At 45.1% G+C, this 17,893-nt stretch overlaps 1 protein-coding gene across 2 annotated transcripts; it reads right to left on the reverse strand.

Annotated features, from left to right (window-relative positions):
* Positions 1-1,385: 1,385 nt before the first annotated feature.
* On the reverse strand, positions 1,386-17,613 carry LOC119406994 (uncharacterized). 2 transcript variants are annotated; one of them, XM_037673815.2, is made up of 5 exons: positions 17,318-17,613; positions 13,590-13,726; positions 13,454-13,521; positions 12,178-12,264; positions 1,386-1,653 (listed from the first exon to the last, which is right to left on the reverse strand). In XM_037673815.2, the coding sequence occupies exons 1-5, from the start codon at positions 17,420-17,422 to the stop codon at positions 1,496-1,498; spliced, it is 555 nt and encodes a 184-aa protein (XP_037529743.1). In that variant the 5' UTR covers positions 17,423-17,613; the 3' UTR covers positions 1,386-1,495. The 2 variants fall into 2 exon arrangements, with proteins under 2 accessions (XP_037529743.1, XP_037529744.1); XM_037673816.2 differs by lacking the exon at positions 12,178-12,264.
* Between the last annotated feature and the right edge of the window lie 280 nt (positions 17,614-17,893).

A 17,893-nucleotide genomic window follows, 5' to 3' on the forward strand; every position in this document is an offset into this window, starting at 1 on the left:
GCTGTTTGAATTCATGAAACACTTATTGCAGAACCTATAATAGCGACTACAATTGGTGCCTTTTTTGTAGATGACGAATAGCCTTTTTTTCTGGAACTCTGCTTCAGAAACTGTGCATGTGCTCACACGAACGCTGAAGCAGTGATCTGTGAGAATGCTATTGTTGCGATGTTTTCTCCACACTTTAAAAGCTACTTCGCCTCTCAGCGACTGTTCGAGGTATCTGTTTCGGTCCCGAAATATTTCATTTATCAGTTGTTGTACTCCGATATTCAAGTAGCGTACCCATCAACAACCAACTGATGCATAAGCAGGACAACAGAATACTGTCTCTTTTATTTGACGTGGGCAATGGGCCAGCATCGGAAGCACGAGGAAGAGACGTGGATGATAGTATTGCAAATGATTCTTGTTCTGGCAACGGAAGCTTGTGCTAGCTGGAATAAACGTAGTTTGATGGTTGCGTACATTGTTCTACTTCTATCGGCGGTGGCAGTGCCACCTAAAGGGGAGCCCTGAAATCTACCTTAATTGAGAGCTAGGACATGAACGAGAGAAAAAAAATCACTAGCGTACTGCAAGCATATTCATCGTACGTTAAAGAAGCTCACAGCGTCCCTTACGCATTCGTCTAGGACGTCTCGAGGGCGACAGCAATCTTCCTTTTTTTCTTTTCAGTCAGTGCGTTGGTCATTCCCGGCCCCCTCCGAAAGCTTTCCGCACCTAACGTTGTTCTGCGCGACCTCCATGATTGGAGGCATTGCAATCTTTCTCCACCTCACCTGGTTTTGCACTGCCTGGGTACAGCTTTGCTACTTTTAGGCTTGTTTCTTTTACAATTGCTTGTCTGTGTTCTTTGTTTTGGACCTTACAGCCGTGAAGGTGGCCTTTATTGTATTAGCTATTATCTTGGTAAATTGCTTGTAGAGAACAAAACCAGGTGAGGTAGAGAAAGCTTGCTATGCCTCCTATCATGAAGGCAGCGCAGAACGACGTTAGCTGCGGAAAGCTGTTGCAGGGGGCCGGGGAGGATCAATACATCGACTGGTAATACAAAGATCACTTCTCATTTTTCACGTTTTTTGGCCATCCGCTGTCTTATGAATTGGGATAATGTTAGCATTCATCCAAGATTGTGGTACTCTCACAGTCAAGACACTTCGTATACTGGTTGGCTAATTCGGAGAGAAATACATTTTTAGTTATTTCAAACATGAATGCCGAAGTAACAAACTCTCGTAATCCTGCGGAGCCCGATGTGTCCGGTTTTTTATAGATTCTTTTTCATTCTCATACGCGAAGATCCTACTCTCCGAGTAATATGCGGCCCTTATGTTGCCACGTGTGCGCAGATAGGACACGAATTAAAAGATCACAACACATGTTCAAGAAGAAACGCAAATCCGTCCAACAGAAATATTAATATTGAACCGTAAGCAGCAGGGCAGCTTGGTTTAAGATTGACCATCTTTAGTTTATTAACGTTACTAGGTATTTATCTCAATGTCCTGTACGCCTGTCGACAGTATGAGCTATAAATATGGTATACCATTCGTCCTTTGGCTGCCCGAGTAAAACGCAGTTCACATTCTGCTTGGGGTCTTTCTCGTATTGAAGAATCTCGCACGCGGAGATCGTAACGGACTTCATTACCTAGAAATGAGGAAAAAAAAGGGAAGTTTAGCGGAGTAGCGAATAAATATAAAAATGAAGTAGAAAGAAGATTCTGGTCAGATGGACACTAATAGCATGAAAATTTCGAATGTTACCGCCGCCTTCTCATGTAGATGATTTATGATTTTGAGGTACGTAATTTTTAGTGCTTTATTTTTAGTTCTTCAAATTCATCCCAAACATATTCCACGCGTCGTAAGCTTATTGCGTTTTTTCACGGTCGTCCGTTCAGCGACCAGAATATATACAGTTGGCAGCTTAATTACCCTCTTTTATTTTCCGAGCAATATAGCGTACCAACTTTTTGAAAATCTGGTTTCACAATAACCACTGAATCACCACACTGTAATGGATGACATATATTTTTGAAACAAACATGGATATTTTCGAAAAGTAAAATACATTTGCGCTTCCATCTAGAATGCTGTTGTCAAAGCCCTCAGGAAAGGAAATTCGCGGTTCACTCTGATGTTTCATGCAATCCCTTAGAGAAAAGATCAAATCGGCCTAAAACGTGCACGGAGTAAATCACTGCTAACGTGGCAAAGCAGATTAACGCTAGTGGGTTTTTGTCAACAGCGCATCTATCGGTATCTCCGCTCGTACTCCCCTAGTAGCGCCAAATGATGACACGACATTGTCGCCACATTCAGATATTTGCTTCAACGTTGTGTCAACATTGTGTGCTACTAGGAGATCAGTCAGTGCCCTGCTGTGACAGTCGGCCATAGTGCTACTGAGCAATACACAGCGTTACAGCGGTTTACAAGTACAAACGCTCCCAAATGGCCTTGTAGGGCAAGGTAGGGGTTCAGACCACGTGGCAAGATGTAGATTGATTATTTGCGGTGCGGACAATCGGGCCATGGGCTAACGAACTTCAGAATATCCTTAAGCAATTAATGTAGGTGACCACTGATCACCTTACTCCGAGCCCGCGCAAGCACACAAAGTCATCGCTTTTAACGCGAAGAGTTTTATTCCAGTCTTCATGTTTGTTTTTAATCACCTTGTCGTACTTTCCACTATAGGAACGTTTATTTAATATTGCTAAAACATGGCAAATCAGCGAGTGTCATACCAGACTTCAGCAGCGAACTGAACCAGTGTTATGTGAAGGATTTTTAAAGCAGGTAATGTTCCAGCACAGCTTACCATTCCTGTTGGTGTAGACGCTTTTTCGTGTAGTAGATCACTTGGAACTACATCAGCAAGCAAGACTGTGCACTTGGGTAAAGTCATAAACGTGGGATGATATTTCTGCGTAGTTTTATATAGGAATGAAATTGGGCTTTCAAAAATAATCATGTTTACCTAACAAAATCATCGTTTTTCAGGAACGCAATGGCCGGAACAGCAGAAAGCTAAAATAAGATGTAAGAACATGAAGGTCAAGAGTTGGGCTAGTTGCTGTTTGATCATTATACCTACATGGTGATATAGCGCACTTTTGACGGGAACAAAGGGGACCTTCCTCGACCTACTTGGTCGTGTCCTTCTTGTCCCCTTTGTCCCCGTCAAAAGTGCGCTACTTCACCATATAGGTATAATGAAGGTGGGAGCCAGTCACGAGTATCTCCACTATTAAATTTTTTGGGGGCTTCATGGTCAGACTTTATTAAGTTACGTTAAGCTGTCATGTCGGCGTGCAGCAGGTGTTCAATGTGGCGTCTGCCTTTTGAGAAAGCTGCGCATGTCCAAATAAGATGTTCTAAATCTGCTCGGCACAGCCTCTGAAAGTGTGTGCATCGCAACATACGGTATAGTCAAAGTGGCCTGTTTCGAGTGGTGTAGGAGAGGTCGACTGATTCGTGCGAGCACGTGACGTGAAGATGTTCATCACCCTTTAATCCCCTTACCCCATTCCCACCTTATCCCCAACAGCGACCAAGAGTCGTCTTTTATTTCAATAAAGGTCACATTCATTCATTCCACAATTAAAATGCTAGATTCCCCAACCGTAGCCAATCTGAGGCAACACCAGACGACATTGCTAACCATAAAGCCAAAGATAGCTAATATTAAGTAACCAAGAATTTGTATTTCATCAAGACCTAGTTTTTTTCTGTGCAACCTAATGATACCAAGAGTCAAGCAAAGCCAAGGACACTATATAGGTCAGGCCCGTAGCCCAGGAAAAGACGGGGGGGGGGGGGGGGGAGTGCTAGGGCCTCCACCCCGAAATTTTGATAGAGGAGTCACATGCTCTGGGACTGTGACAAAAATCCGGAAGGTGCTAACTCCGGAACCCTTCCGCCGCGGTGGGCCGCTGCCTTGCGCAGCCCCAGCCTCGGCGACCAACTTTGGGCTGTCCAGCAGGCCCGCGAGGCGGCGGTGAGGCAAGGCCTCGACGTCCCCACGTGGGAGATATAAAGCCCAGTCGGCGAAAGCTCTGCCGGACCATCAATAATGTTGTTACCAACCAACCAACCAACCAACCAACCAAAGGTGTTCTACTAAGAAGAAATGATAAAATTAGGTGCTCTTATCAAATAGTCAAGGCATTCAGCGAGTAATAATAATGATATCTGGGGTTTAACGTCCCAAAACCACGGTATGATTATGAGAGACGCCGTAGTGGAGAGCTCCGGAAATTTCGACCACCTGGGGTTCTTTAACGTGCGCCTAAATCTAAGTACACGGGCCTCAAACATTTTCGCCTCCACCGAAAATGCAGCCGCCGCGGCCGGGATTCGATCGCGCGACCTTCGGGTCAGCAGTCGAGCGCCATAACCACTAGACCACATTCAGCGAGTGCCCCCCCAGAAAGAAATTTCTGGCTAGGGCATTGGTTGTAATGCGGTAATCACGATATAAATGTGAAGAAATTAAAGTGGACAAAAAGACAACTTGCCGCTGGTCGCTACCGAAGCTACAACACTTCGGATAACGCGTCTGACGCACTACCAATTGAGCTACGCTCTTTTTTGCCAGCTGGCGTCACGCAGCACTTGATCTTGTCTTCTGATTTTGCGAGCTGGCAGCTTAGCAATAATTCCTCGCATACTACATATATGCATCAACTCTGCCGGATTTAGACGCTAGCTATAAACGACAGAAGAAAATGGCGCCAGCTGGCAAAAATGACTGTTCCACACTCGTCGTGATGGCTACGAGCGGCGGTGGCTTACACTCTTAGGTTCACGTGCACAGAAATATCCAATAAAGTGGACGGGAGCGCTACCACCACCCTAGCTTAAATGCTAGAGCATCGGATGCGATGTCTGAAAGTGATAGGTTCGCGGGCCCTACCAGCGGCAAGTGGTCTTTTTGTTGACTTTAATATATTTACACTTATATCGTAATTACCACATTACAGTTAAAGACTGCAAATAATGCACCTATACTTTCATTGGCTTCATTGTCTGTTGGTTTCATTAGGTTGTAGATAATATTAACCAACGGTACGTTAACATGACCTCGAGCCCGTAATATGTTGGCAAATATGGTAATGGATGATAATAAATAGCGCAAACACGTTAGAAGAATCCGTGTAATAATCAGCGCTAATTTCCAGCATGTTTTACGCCATAAAGAGCAACTAATATACATGCAATTCGCACCACGTACAAGCAATGAGTCGCCTCTTTAGGCGGTCAACCTCTTTATCAGAAAACAGTAAGAACCGAGTGACACAATGAGAACAACACAGACAGAATGACACAGTTTAGGCCAAGTCCTAAAATAATTTCGCATCCGAGCCGGTCAAGATGCATTAAAGGAAGACTTGCAACCACAGCTCATACGTTGAATCACCAGTAAACCATCACAAGCATTTTTGACATTTGCATCCTCACAGACAAAGCAGACTGTTTAGGCGTCGACTCGTCTGACCTGTCTACCACTTACCGCAGTATTATGTTAATGCACAGAGGTCATATATATATATATATATATATATATATATATATATATATATATAGTCAAGTAGATCCTCCGTGAGAAGTCCTTCGGCTAAGCCGAAGCCTCCGCTCAACATACCGAAGTACAAGGGAACACCAGAAGACGTCCCCGTCGACAAGTGGCTTCTTCTTTTCGATACGAAGGCGGTCGAGGCATCGTGGACACACAGCGATCGGGTCAGTCAGTTCAGCGAATACATCGAAGGGGAAGCGTTCAAGTGGTACCTAACAGAGATTTTCGGAAAAGGCGAGACATGGGACGATATCAAGAGCGGCATGCAAAACCGCTTTGCTACGACCGACGGAGATGCCTTCCGTCTCTTCATTCACTACCGGCTGAAAGGAGGGCAGACCATCAAGGACTACTACGACGAGAAAAAAACGACTGGGCTCCTTGGCCGACCTTAAAGATTGCCACATCATTTCTGGACTGACTGACGGTGTTCCTCCTGATGTGGAACTAGCGCTCGCCGGACTGTCTTTCAACTCGTCATCAGAGTGGCTCGCCGCTGCTCAACGGGTCGAGACATCCTTAAAACGGGTGAGAGGAGTTTCTTTTGCTCGTAATCACTGGCACTACATCAGGAGCTTCACGTCTCTTCAGCAAACCGCAGCAGCCAACGTTGACTTCTCGACCGCGTGCCCCACAAAAACGAATGTAGATATTGCTCTGCTGCTGGCTTCCCACGGCAGTTTCACTGGCACAACGAATGTCCGCGCCGCGGCAACGTGTCCGCTATTGAGACTAGACCGGGAAACGAGGAGAGCGACCCAGAGTTTCATTAATACGCTTCAAAGCTCTCATCAACGGAAGGTCAGTAACTGCAATTCTTGATACAGGAGCAACCATTACTTGTATCAGTGAGGATGTGTACAAACAGCTCAAACTTCAGTTGATGAGAGACTCAAGCATCGCTGTCCAGCAAGTTACTTCAAAGCATTCGAACTTTGGGTCGCGTAAACATTCACTTGCAAATTGGGAATGTAACAAAGAAAGTTATGTACACGTTCTGCGAGGCATGAGAACGCAATTAATTCTTGGCCTAGACAGCGCTTCGTACTTCAATCTTTCTGTAAATTTGGAAAACAGTTAGTGACGCAAGGACATCAAAATTTGAACCTACCGGATCATAATGAAAAGCAAACCATTGAAGCCTCGCTGATGAACACCCTGACTTCGGAAAACTTATCAGAGCGTGAATCTGCAGTGCTCGACTCTCTTTTAAACAAGTATGACGAGATCTTTTCGAAATCCCAAACAGATATTGGATGCATCACTACTGAGCAACATAGGATCGCACTTACCAATGCTGTCTCAATCATCGAGCACCATACAGATGTTCACAGGCAGACAAAGCGGAGATTAACAAACAAGTTGACGCCCTCATTAAGCAAGGGGTTGTGAGGCCTTCGTTGTCCCCCTACGCCGCACCGGTTCATCTTAGCGGAAAGAAGGGCGAAGGACGTACTCGGCTATGTATTGACTACCGCAAGCTCAACGCCATAACGTACCCGACTATTAACCAATTCCACGTATAGATGATATTCTTGACCACTTGGGAAAGGCGGAGTTTTTCACTACGTTGGATGTAACGTCCGGATACTGGCATGTCCGAATGCATCCCGATGACGTTCAGAAAACTGCGTTTGTCACGGCTAATGGTCATTATGAGTGGTTGGTATGCCGTTCGGGTTAAAGAACGCTCCGGCTTACATTTGAAAGAGCCATGAAATCAATAATAGCCAACATCAGCTCACTAATGTTAACAACGACTTTGACGATGTGGTCGTAACCTGTACTGTGTACTGTGACGCGTCTGCCGAAGGCATTGGTGCAGTGCTGAAGCAGCCTGACGACAAAGGCAAGGAACATCCATTGCCTATTATTCCCGCAAACTACTGAAGCATGAGATGAACTATGCTATTACAGAGAGAGAAGCCTTGCCATTATAGATGCCATTGATAAATGGCATTGCTACCTTCACGGAAAGCCATTCACTGTCGTAACGGATCACTCTGCACTTCAGTGGTTGAGAATGTTAAGAATCCTCAAGGTCGTCTCTTTCCTGTGGTCTTTAAAGCTGTCAATGTATGAAGTCAACATCAAACATCAAAAAGGCGTAAGCAACGTAGAAGCGATACACTCTCCAGAGCCCCCATAGTTCAACTTCTGGCACACGACGAACTTCAACGATGCGCCAATGAGCACCCAAGAGGACCGTATTCATGGAAAACAACATAGTCATCGTCAAAAGAAAAGGACTAAGGAAGATATATGTGCCACATGAACTGCGCCCTACCATTCTTAAGAACGCACATAACATTTCGGGCATGTCGGAGTGAAGAAGACACTGTCACTCCTGTCTCCACAATCTAGTGGCCGGATATGGTAACCGATGTTGCCACCTATATTCGGCATTGCGATACATGCCAGAGATGCAAGAAGAGAAAACAAGAAGTAGGGGACCACTTGAATCACTGCCTCCAGCTGAAGAGCCTTTTGACCTCTTCGCAATGGACACCATTGGAGGATTTCTGGATACGGCTCATCAAAAAGGTTTATCCATTTGGTTATTGATCATGCTACTCGCTACGTATGGGCGTTCGCTCATAAAAGTGAAAACAGTGACGCCTACATCTCATGCCTGAAAACCATTTGTGCTGCGGGAAAACCAAGGAGTTCCTTTCAGATCGTGGAACGGGATTCACTGCAGGAAAATTTAAGCAGTTCCTAAAGCACAACCGAATACATCAACTCTTCACTTCATCTCATCATCCGCAATGCAATGGTATGAATGAGCGGACAAACCAGACCATTGTAACCAGACTTAAATGTAAGATCAATGACGAGCCACAGAAGTGTTGGACAAAACTGCTCTCGGAAGTAATAGACGAATACAACAGAACGCCCCACGAAGTTACTGGCTACGCACCTTCATTCCTGATGTATGGAATTCCATCGTATCCAACTATTCTGGAACAACGAGAAGAAACTGTTGAAGAAGCGCGGAAAGCTGCGGTTAACAATTCCATCGCCTACCACAATAAGAACAAAGTCGTCTATGATAGGAAATTTCTCCCGATTGAGTTCCAAGTCGGTGACTTCGTCCTTTACGAGACACCATGGCATCCCAACAACGGCAAACTGAGTTCCATCATGGAAGGTCCTTACAAGATTCTACGCAAGGTCTCACCAGTGAACTACGAGATCAACCGCTCTGTGTTTCCTTTAGGTAGAAACTCTGATATTGTTCATGTTAGCAAACTGCGGCGTTATTTGTGTACCTTCTGAACTGCGACTTTCTCGGGGGGAGAGGGGAAAAGTGTAACGTATGAACAAGCGATGGTAGGAGAAGGCGACGAAGAAGAGTGCGCGTGCATTAGAATAATGCATGCACTGAACCACGACCGTCTCTGTTTTGTAACGTTACACATATATATATATATATATATATATATATATATATATATATTATATATATATATATATATATTATATGATATATATATATATATATATATATATATTATATATATATATATATATATGTGTGTGTGTGGTGTGTGTGTGTGTGTGTGTGTGGTGTGTGTGTGTGTGTGTGTGTGTGTCCAACCTTCTCAAAAAATCAGGAAAATGCGATATTTGCTCGGGGCTTTCAGAATTGCTTTTTCTGTAGCGGCAGGAATCTTAAGGTAGTTAATTACATCATTTAGGACAGTAATTTTAATTAGTGGAGTTAGGTGATTATGTCATATGGTAGAATTGAAGTTCTTCATGCGAGGAAACAATCCGCGCTTTGAGATTTCGAAAAAGCGTCCACAAGTAATTGTTGTGGCGTAATGAAATTCAACCAAATGCGACGGCTTTCAACAGCGAAAGCCATCGAATTCAGTTGAATTTCATTACTTCGTTATTATTACTAGATGCCGCTTTTTCGAAATCTCAATGTTGGGATGGGTTTCTGGCACGAAGAACTTCAATTCCCCAATTTGAAACAGTCACCTAACTGCACTAATTAAAAAGTTAATTAATATAACTTTCTTAATTACTGTCTCAAGTCATGTCTCTAACCATCTTAAGACGCCTAGCGCTACAGAAAAAGTCATTCACTCATTTTGGACGTCTCAGAAGAATGTGGCAGTTGCGTTCTTTCATGTTTCTGTTTAGGTTTCGCCATTGAATTTGGTTGAATTTCATTACTTCGTAATTATTACTAGATGCCACTTTCTCGAAATTTCAAAGTTGGGTTGTGTTTCTGACATGAAGAACTTCAATCCTCCCATTTGACACAACGACCTAACTCTAATAATTAAAAAGTTAATTAATTTAACTTTTTTTAATTACAGTCCCCAATAATTTCTTTTAACCATCTTAAAATCCCTGCCACTACAGAAAAACCAATTCTGAAGGCAGTAGTCAAATATCGCATTTTCCTGATTTTTTGAGAAGGTTAGACACATTTTTTGAAACACCCTGTATATATAAAATATGTGTCTGTGTTAGCCGCTGTTTTATCGGCTAGGGGTTCAAGGGGTAGTTATCGCTCTTTCTGTCCTGATTTCTTACGCTCCTGCACTGTTCATCCTTCATTATGATGCACCAACACGCCCAATGAGTAAATATCGTAAATTTATGTGGTGAGAAGTTATCACATAACATAATCATACCCGCTTAGAACGTGGGTGGAAGAGGTCCAAAAAACATCTCCAAAAGCTATGACGTAAATTACAACCAAAATATACTAATCTCCATTAATTGGTAACGTTAACATGTAAGGTTGTACAGTCTAAGCGAGTAGTTAGGGGGCATGGTACTCGTAAAGGCAGTACCAGCTAATGTTGATAGGTCTGCCTAACAACGGGCTAATGTTGTCTACTTGCGACTAATTGTTGATCAGCCCTGTCTAACAAAAGCTAGTGTTACCAGTGCCAGTGCATAGCTAGCGTTGCCAGTACAAAAAGTGTCTTTGTGCGGGTCAACAGACCATGTAGTCTCATCGCGGGACTCGTCGATAACCGATCATGTGGCCTCCAAATGACTCTTCTACGTGCGGTATTAAAAAGCCATTGCAAAGCTTTGCGCCAACTGTCCCCAGAATAGTCTTTCGGGCTTCTTGGACATGGACATGGGGAGCACCCCACACTCCGCCGCGGTGAACATTGTTGTCGCCCACGCCTGCCGTCTTCCTCTGGAGCAGCCGCTTTAGCTGCAGGGCGGCAGTGGCGCAGTGATGCCCTCAAAACTGATTGTTCACCAATACAACCCCATTGTTTACCAATGCATTGGCACCAATCCTATTGTTCGTCAAAGCCTGACAGCTTCAAGAAGAAAAAAATCACAGCATATCCACGGAGTGATTGATGATGAGTGGGCGAAGCTGCGGAGGTTCATCGGTAAACCGTGAATCTTCCGTGAATTCTGCCCAGTACATCATCACCGACGTGAGATCGGGCGCGTTTATACTAGAGGTTCGATGAGTTATGACGACTTGCAGCTCACTTTAATTTTACATGTACGCTGTGAATTTTCATTGTTTAGAAAACCATTGCTTTAGAAAAATCTGGCGTCTTTCGTTAAGCAGCTGGCGTCTTTTCGTTTTGCTTTAGAAACATCTGGCGTTCTTTCGTTCTGCTTTTACAAAACATCTGGCGTCTTTCGTTGGTTTATTTCATCAATCAACGGCGTTTTGAACAAACTTTTTATTGTTTAATCACGCACAGGAGAAATCTCACCAGGCACTACCTTGGAGGTAAAGAATGGCTGCTAATGGGAATGAGAGACAGAAGAAGTCGGCTTTTAGCTAACACTTACACTTCTACTTCTACTAACGTTTCCTGCTGGAACATTCCAATGGCTGCTAATGGGGAATGAGAGACAGAAGAATTCGGCTTTTAGTTAACGCGCACGCTGCGAATTTTTTATTGTTCAACAACGCACAGGAAAAATCTCCCACCGGCACCACCTTGGAGGTCAAAGCGTAAGACTTGTTACGGACTACGACTACTACTACTACTACTACGACTACGACGACTACGAGGGACGAACGGGTGCCGCCTTAAGGAGCTTCGCCCCTAAAAGCCCTCCCCCTCCCTTTTCACTGAAGGCGGACATGGAGAGAGGTTGGATGCCCTCTTGGAGGCGGTGACCGTGGGCGTTGGAGGGACGATCCCTTCAAGCGGACGCTCGTGCAGTGATTAGTCATTTCTATGTATGGGACATCAACTGGTATATAAAGAGTCGCCGAGACCCCTCTCGGCAGGATTCTATCGTCCTAAAGGTATAAATAAACTCCTGTTCAATCTTCTCATCACTGGTCTGTCTCTGCCTCAGCTCTCTTCTCATGAAGTCCATGGGCCTGCGGTTCGACCTCTCCGCTCAGCACATCGCTACCCGCTGGTCGGCTCTTGCAGCAGATCAGTCGCAACACCAGGAAGCAGTGATAGTTCCTTCGTGAGAGCCTGATATACATTATCTGGTGGCCACAGATGAAGTATCAACGTGGTTATAAACTCAGAATGGTCGTTTCGCGCCATGGCGTGAAGCGTCGTAGTAATTTAGGATAATCTATGTTATATTTAGGAGTGAATCGCAACCACCTACCCTCTCCTACAGACGCGATCTTGACCACGGCACATGAATGGTCTGGAGCCAAATAGAGCAATCTTTCTGTACACAGTTGCTTCCTACCTGCAAGAGGAAACACAGATGAGATTGATATTTGTGATCGTGCCCTGGTCTAAGCCATCAGAAAAAATATGCGAGTAACTTTTACTTACAAATTTATCTTTACGGCTGAGTCTCACACTATGTTAGCTGCCGAGTTTTCTGTCATATGCCTCAGTTTTATTGCGATAGCAGTTATATAGATGCCCTACGCGCATTGCCTTTGCATCCCAATCGGCATCGACGCCAAGTGCCGTATCAAGTCCAAGGGAGGTAACATAATCCCGCACATTGCATGCTTAGTTTGCGTGGAAAAGCGCGCTAATGCAACCGACGATCACGGCAAAAGAACGGAGATGAATGGTGCTGGAAGTCGTCGGTCCCGTTAACGGCTATAGGTTGTCCTTACCGAGGAAAGGGGGCGGGGCTCCGGCAGCAACTACGTACTTTCAGCGACCGGGCATGGTCTTGCGTGCTTCATGCAGACAGAGATAAGCAGACCGCTCATACCTTTTTACAAACTGTATTCCCACCGCTCAGTTTGCGTTGAAGTCACAGAGAGCACGAAGGTCGTTTCGCTCGCCGCCAATTGCCCTTTTCCATATGCCAGCGTTTTGTTGAGTTACTCCAGCTCGATTGCTAAAGGCGTTAGCTTTGAGACAGTTTGTATAGCGTCCCAATTTGTCATCATAAATTTTTTGCTTCGCTCTTTCGCCGCAGCTGTCCCATTTTTTTGCACAACCGAGATTCTCACACGTAACAATCTTGCCGGACGAGGCAAGATCAGCAGCACATCGGCTGCTTTCTGGATTGGCGACATCATGGGCCCATAGGACAGCATAGGACTGTCGGTTCCGAAGCGGCTCGTCGTTGACAGTTTTGATGGGGTACAAGGAATTCCATACTTCAAGCAAATCCAAATGGCGCTTCCGACACATAGCGGACAGCCACAACTAGTTATTCAATTGCGCTCTGGAACGAAGCAAATTAGGCACCATAGGAGGAAGCGTGAGCAACAAATCACATCATGCAAATATAGCGAGTCCAACTAAGAAAATTTTTTCTGGTCTTCAATTATGTACATCATACATTACACTCCCGCAGCTGCTTTAGCAACCTGTTATCAGTAGCACATTAATATCGGTAATCTCACAGTGACGTAGCGGTAATTCATTGCGTGTAGTTATTAAAGGAATGAGTGGTTTAACTGTACCCTTGTCCGTGACAGTCATCCAGTCCGGGTGAAAGCGATAAAACTGTCCACGCAGTCGAACGTCACACCTGCCAGCGGGAAAACCAATGCGGCTTACAATAAGCACAAATAGAAACGGAGAACCAGATACCCTTACCTTCGACCGTGCAGTAAGAACGTTCTTTGGAAGTAAATCTCTGGTTCATATATAGACATCATTTTGTCGTACTCGCAGATTATATTTCCCATATTAGTGGTTTTTAACGTCCATATTTTCTCAGATGTGTTTACGAACTGAAAGCATAAACACGCACTAATATAATACAAAAATATTGCATTGGCTTTTCTCCTGCTTACGTAAGTTTAGTAAGTTTTGCAATCATTGAAAGCAGAAAGACGCGTCTGTGTCCCAAACGAAGAATACCGCTTTGGTGGTATGCACACTTAGAATCTTAGCACCTAACAACTGTTCATTCGAGCGGCTCATATATCTGCACAATTCGGTGCACAGTTCATGATCTTTCTGCTGTATGGTTGATTTATACCACGCGGGCGCACAATAATTTATATGCGCACTCTTCCGCGCCATCGCAAAACTGTGTATTCCGCTTTAGATTCGTAATTCAGTGGCAGTCGTGATTTTTTTTTTTTTTTGTGTGAGACATCTTAGTAACACACTGTAAATCGTCCTCACGGTGCTTGGCTTTTGTTCTGAGACCGAGAGCCTTGACTAGAATAATAGACTGTAGGGAGGTTCTTTCTGCTTATCAAACCGGTTGCTTTTGCACGGGGGTGAGGGGGGGGGGGGGGCTCAACGAAAACACAGAGACAGTCAGTGTCACTGAAGCAAACAAAGATTAGAAAGATGCCGTGCGACAGTCGTGCGCAGTTTGGTTACAGCTTGCGCCGATAAAAAACCCTGATGTAGTTGATGTCAGGTTGCTGATATCACTGTGTAATCGCTATTGAACGAAACGTAAATGCTCGAACAGGAAAGCAGTGTTGGCAAGCAATGCGTTTGCTTCTGGAGTTCACGGGGCCTCCGATTTCGCCTTGAATACTGTATTCTGCGCCCGCTGATACTACCGATATCCAAGAAATTTTGCGCCAAATTACAAAACGTGAGAAGAAGACATGGCATGAACAGAATGCAGAACTGGAGCCCGTACGTATATAAGCCGCATGTACATACCATGCGTACTCTTGCCCTTTTGTCTCGAAAACACATTGGCATTATACAAATGCTTGCACGTACTACATTCTTTGAAATGTAATGCGCCAATAATTTCCCATCTGACCACATACCCAGGTTGAAATATTTGTACAAATATATAATTTTACATCATGTTTTTTTTTTTTTTTTTTTATCTAATGACACCGTCACACTGGCGGCAAAACAAGTTCTGAGTTACTTCCGAGGTTGCTCTAACGCCCTATCTTTTACTCATGAACTTCCGTTTGACAATTCCATTAGGTTTTTGGATCTTTTGCTTACTTTTAGGGACGATGGACATTTGTGCTGGTGCTTTTCTCCCAGAAGCAAGAAATCCTTGTTACCCTACTCGTCCGCGCACTCAAAAATTGTTAAGAGAGGGATCGCGAGTAACTGCTTCCGTAATGCACTGCAGAATAGTTGCAACAACTGCGTTAAGTCGAGTTTTGACTGTCAGGTTGAGCGCTTGGAAGCAGCGTGTTTTCCCAGGCAGGTCTTGACAGCTGTAGTAGAAACGCTGCTGCAAAAGGTGAAAAGGCCGGCGAATAGACGTCCAGAACCAATTGATTCCCAGCGGAAGAGTGTTGTAGTGATGCCTTATAGAGGTGTGCACGGGCTCCGGGTAGCCCGAAAGCCCGACCCGGCCCGCGGGCCGGGCTCGGGCGGGCCGACGTATTATCACCTCGGGCCCGGGCCGGGCTCTGGCTACTTGGAGTTTTATCGGGCCGGGCTCGGACCCGGCGCAAAGCCCGACTCAAGCCCGAAATATAGAGAATGAGCGCGAATGGTTTTCCATCACGCATACAGCGCCTTTTCCACGACCGCCATTTACCGCTTTTCCTTTCCATTCGCTACTTTAAACAAAAGCACGGCCTCTGTTGCACTCCGACAAACATAGAAGTAACACTACCTGAGCTAGTGACGGCGCCACGCGACTGTTCCGCGTTAGATTTAAGGCCAAATCCCATATGAGTGAAAATGCACGCCACAGCGACGAGCGACACGACGTACATGGCCTTCGTGCAAGCTGACGCTTGCATGGGCATACCCCATACACGTGACGGCTTTGGCGAGCGAACTCTACTGTTGCTGGCATGAGGCCGTCTACTTGTATAGCAAAAGTGCCGCGAACCGTCTCTATTAGAGACTGTTCGTCGTGTATCGTTTGATCATATTTGATATGCTCAATAAAATGCCAAATTACCGGAAAGCGGTGTTTTGTTTTCGCAGCGAACTTTTCAAAAAGCCGGGCCGGGCCGGGCCCGGGATTGTGTTTTCGTACGTCGGGCCGGGCCGGGCGGGCTCGCAGCCCTTTGCCGTCGGGCTCGGGCGGGCCTTCGACAAAGTCAGCGGGCCCGGGCCGGGCTCAGGCTCGGAAATACGGCCCGTGCACAGCTCTAATGCCTTACATACATAAGGTTTCCCACAATGTGAAAAAAGTCGCTTTGAGACAGGGCGTAGATGTTGTCTTTTCGGCGCCTTGCAAACTTTCTGCGCTGTGTGCACGTGTTGCTCGCGGAAACACTAGTACTCCGGTGTGTTCTATTCGGCATAAAACCAAGTACACTACCTGCGCGAAACATCTTGTGAATGCGATTCCGCTAACATGCGAAAAAGTATACATCGGCCAAACAGGCCGGTGCTTGAACGAACGACTGCGCGAGCACCACAATTCGTTGAACACGTCAGTCGTGGCTAATCTTCCCCGCCACTGCCAGATCTGTGGTTGTGTGCCGCTGTTTCCAATGTTAAGATTTTAGGTAGAGGGGGGGGGGGGCAAGGAGGAGCGCGAAAACCTTGAGGCTTATCATATAAACACGCACCGCGATGATTGTGCAAGCAGTACGTCTATTTCATTACTGCAGAAGGAATGCGAGTTCCTGTCACTCTGGCGGTAGATTCTTGGCCGTTATTGTAGGCCAATTTCTGCTTTTGCTTTTCTTGTTTTGGGTTTTGACTTCATGGTTTTACGTGATTAGCGCATGCGCCGTGGTTCTTCTGGGAGGTGCTGTCAGCTAATAAAGCACAGTTGCTAGTCCAGTCCTTGTGTGTGTCACTTCTTCCCCTTGTCCGGCGTCTTTTTGACTGATTTTTGCCTCAGCGTCATGTACCAACTGACCCAGACTTCGACCTTATTACCATAAGTTACCCTTTAGACGCCAGTGTTGTCGACATGCCTGATAAGCCCACATTGTGCACACAACTACGACACTTCGTAACCTTGGTTCAATACCAAAAAATGCAGCACAAGCAGTCACTCGCCAACTGCTTCGCATGAAACCGATTCCCACAAGGCGTGGGATGTGCCGAATTTTATTGTAATTGAAATCGCTTCTCTAGTTTTTTTTTATAATCCTGTTTCTCCACATGCGAAATCGCGCGGCGACGTCTTGGTGACATTTCATGATGTTTTGAATTGTGTTAAAAAATTCGCGAATCTCTTTTGCCATTTACCTTCTTTTATTTCTTACTTTTTCTCTGAGAGCGGGTACTTCGTATGTATCGCGAACGATGCATCGGATAACCTACGGCATATGCTTACGTTTCTTTATCTTCATGTCATCTTTACAATATAAACACGTTGCAAAAAATGAATGGCGATCGCTACGAACCTGTCTTTGTATCCCCCAACGCGTCGTTTGTCCTTACGAAAGTACAAAAGTTTCACTGACCTTCTTGATATCGTAGCAGAAGCGACGTTCCGGGGAGGTAGGCGTCGAAAGCACAGTGTCACAGGCAATGAGAACGAATATGCCGGCTAGGAGGTTTTCGTGCATCCTGTTTCAGAATTATTTTTTCTCGTATAATTGTGAGCTTAATGCGAAACCTATCCTGAATGTGAGATCCTTTAGTAGAAGACGTGTTCACTCTATTTTACAGCCCAGTCAGGACGAAGGGCGTGCCGGTCTCCTGCGTTCTTAGGCTTAAGCTGTTCTCTACTCAAATGAAATCGGTACATTTTATGCATTCATACTTTCACAACGACAGAACCCGTAGGCTGACGCCAATGTTTCGGCAAGAGGACTCGGGAGGATTACCTTACAATGAAAACAGTAATTTTCCTATTGAAACATTTGCTGCAAAAAATATATTCTTGTTGAATTCTCCATTGTCGACCATTTTTCTTCGCAAGGATAATCTTTGTTCTTAAAACGTGAAAAATATTCTTTGTTACGACTATTGCATTTATGCATAAGTTGAAGCGTCAACTCTGCACGCATGGGCTGTGTGTGTGTGTGTGTCGGGGC

Source organism: Rhipicephalus sanguineus, chromosome 10, assembly GCF_013339695.2.
Source record: "Rhipicephalus sanguineus isolate Rsan-2018 chromosome 10, BIME_Rsan_1.4, whole genome shotgun sequence".
In the NCBI taxonomy this organism is placed as follows: Eukaryota; Metazoa; Arthropoda; class Arachnida; order Ixodida; family Ixodidae; genus Rhipicephalus; species Rhipicephalus sanguineus.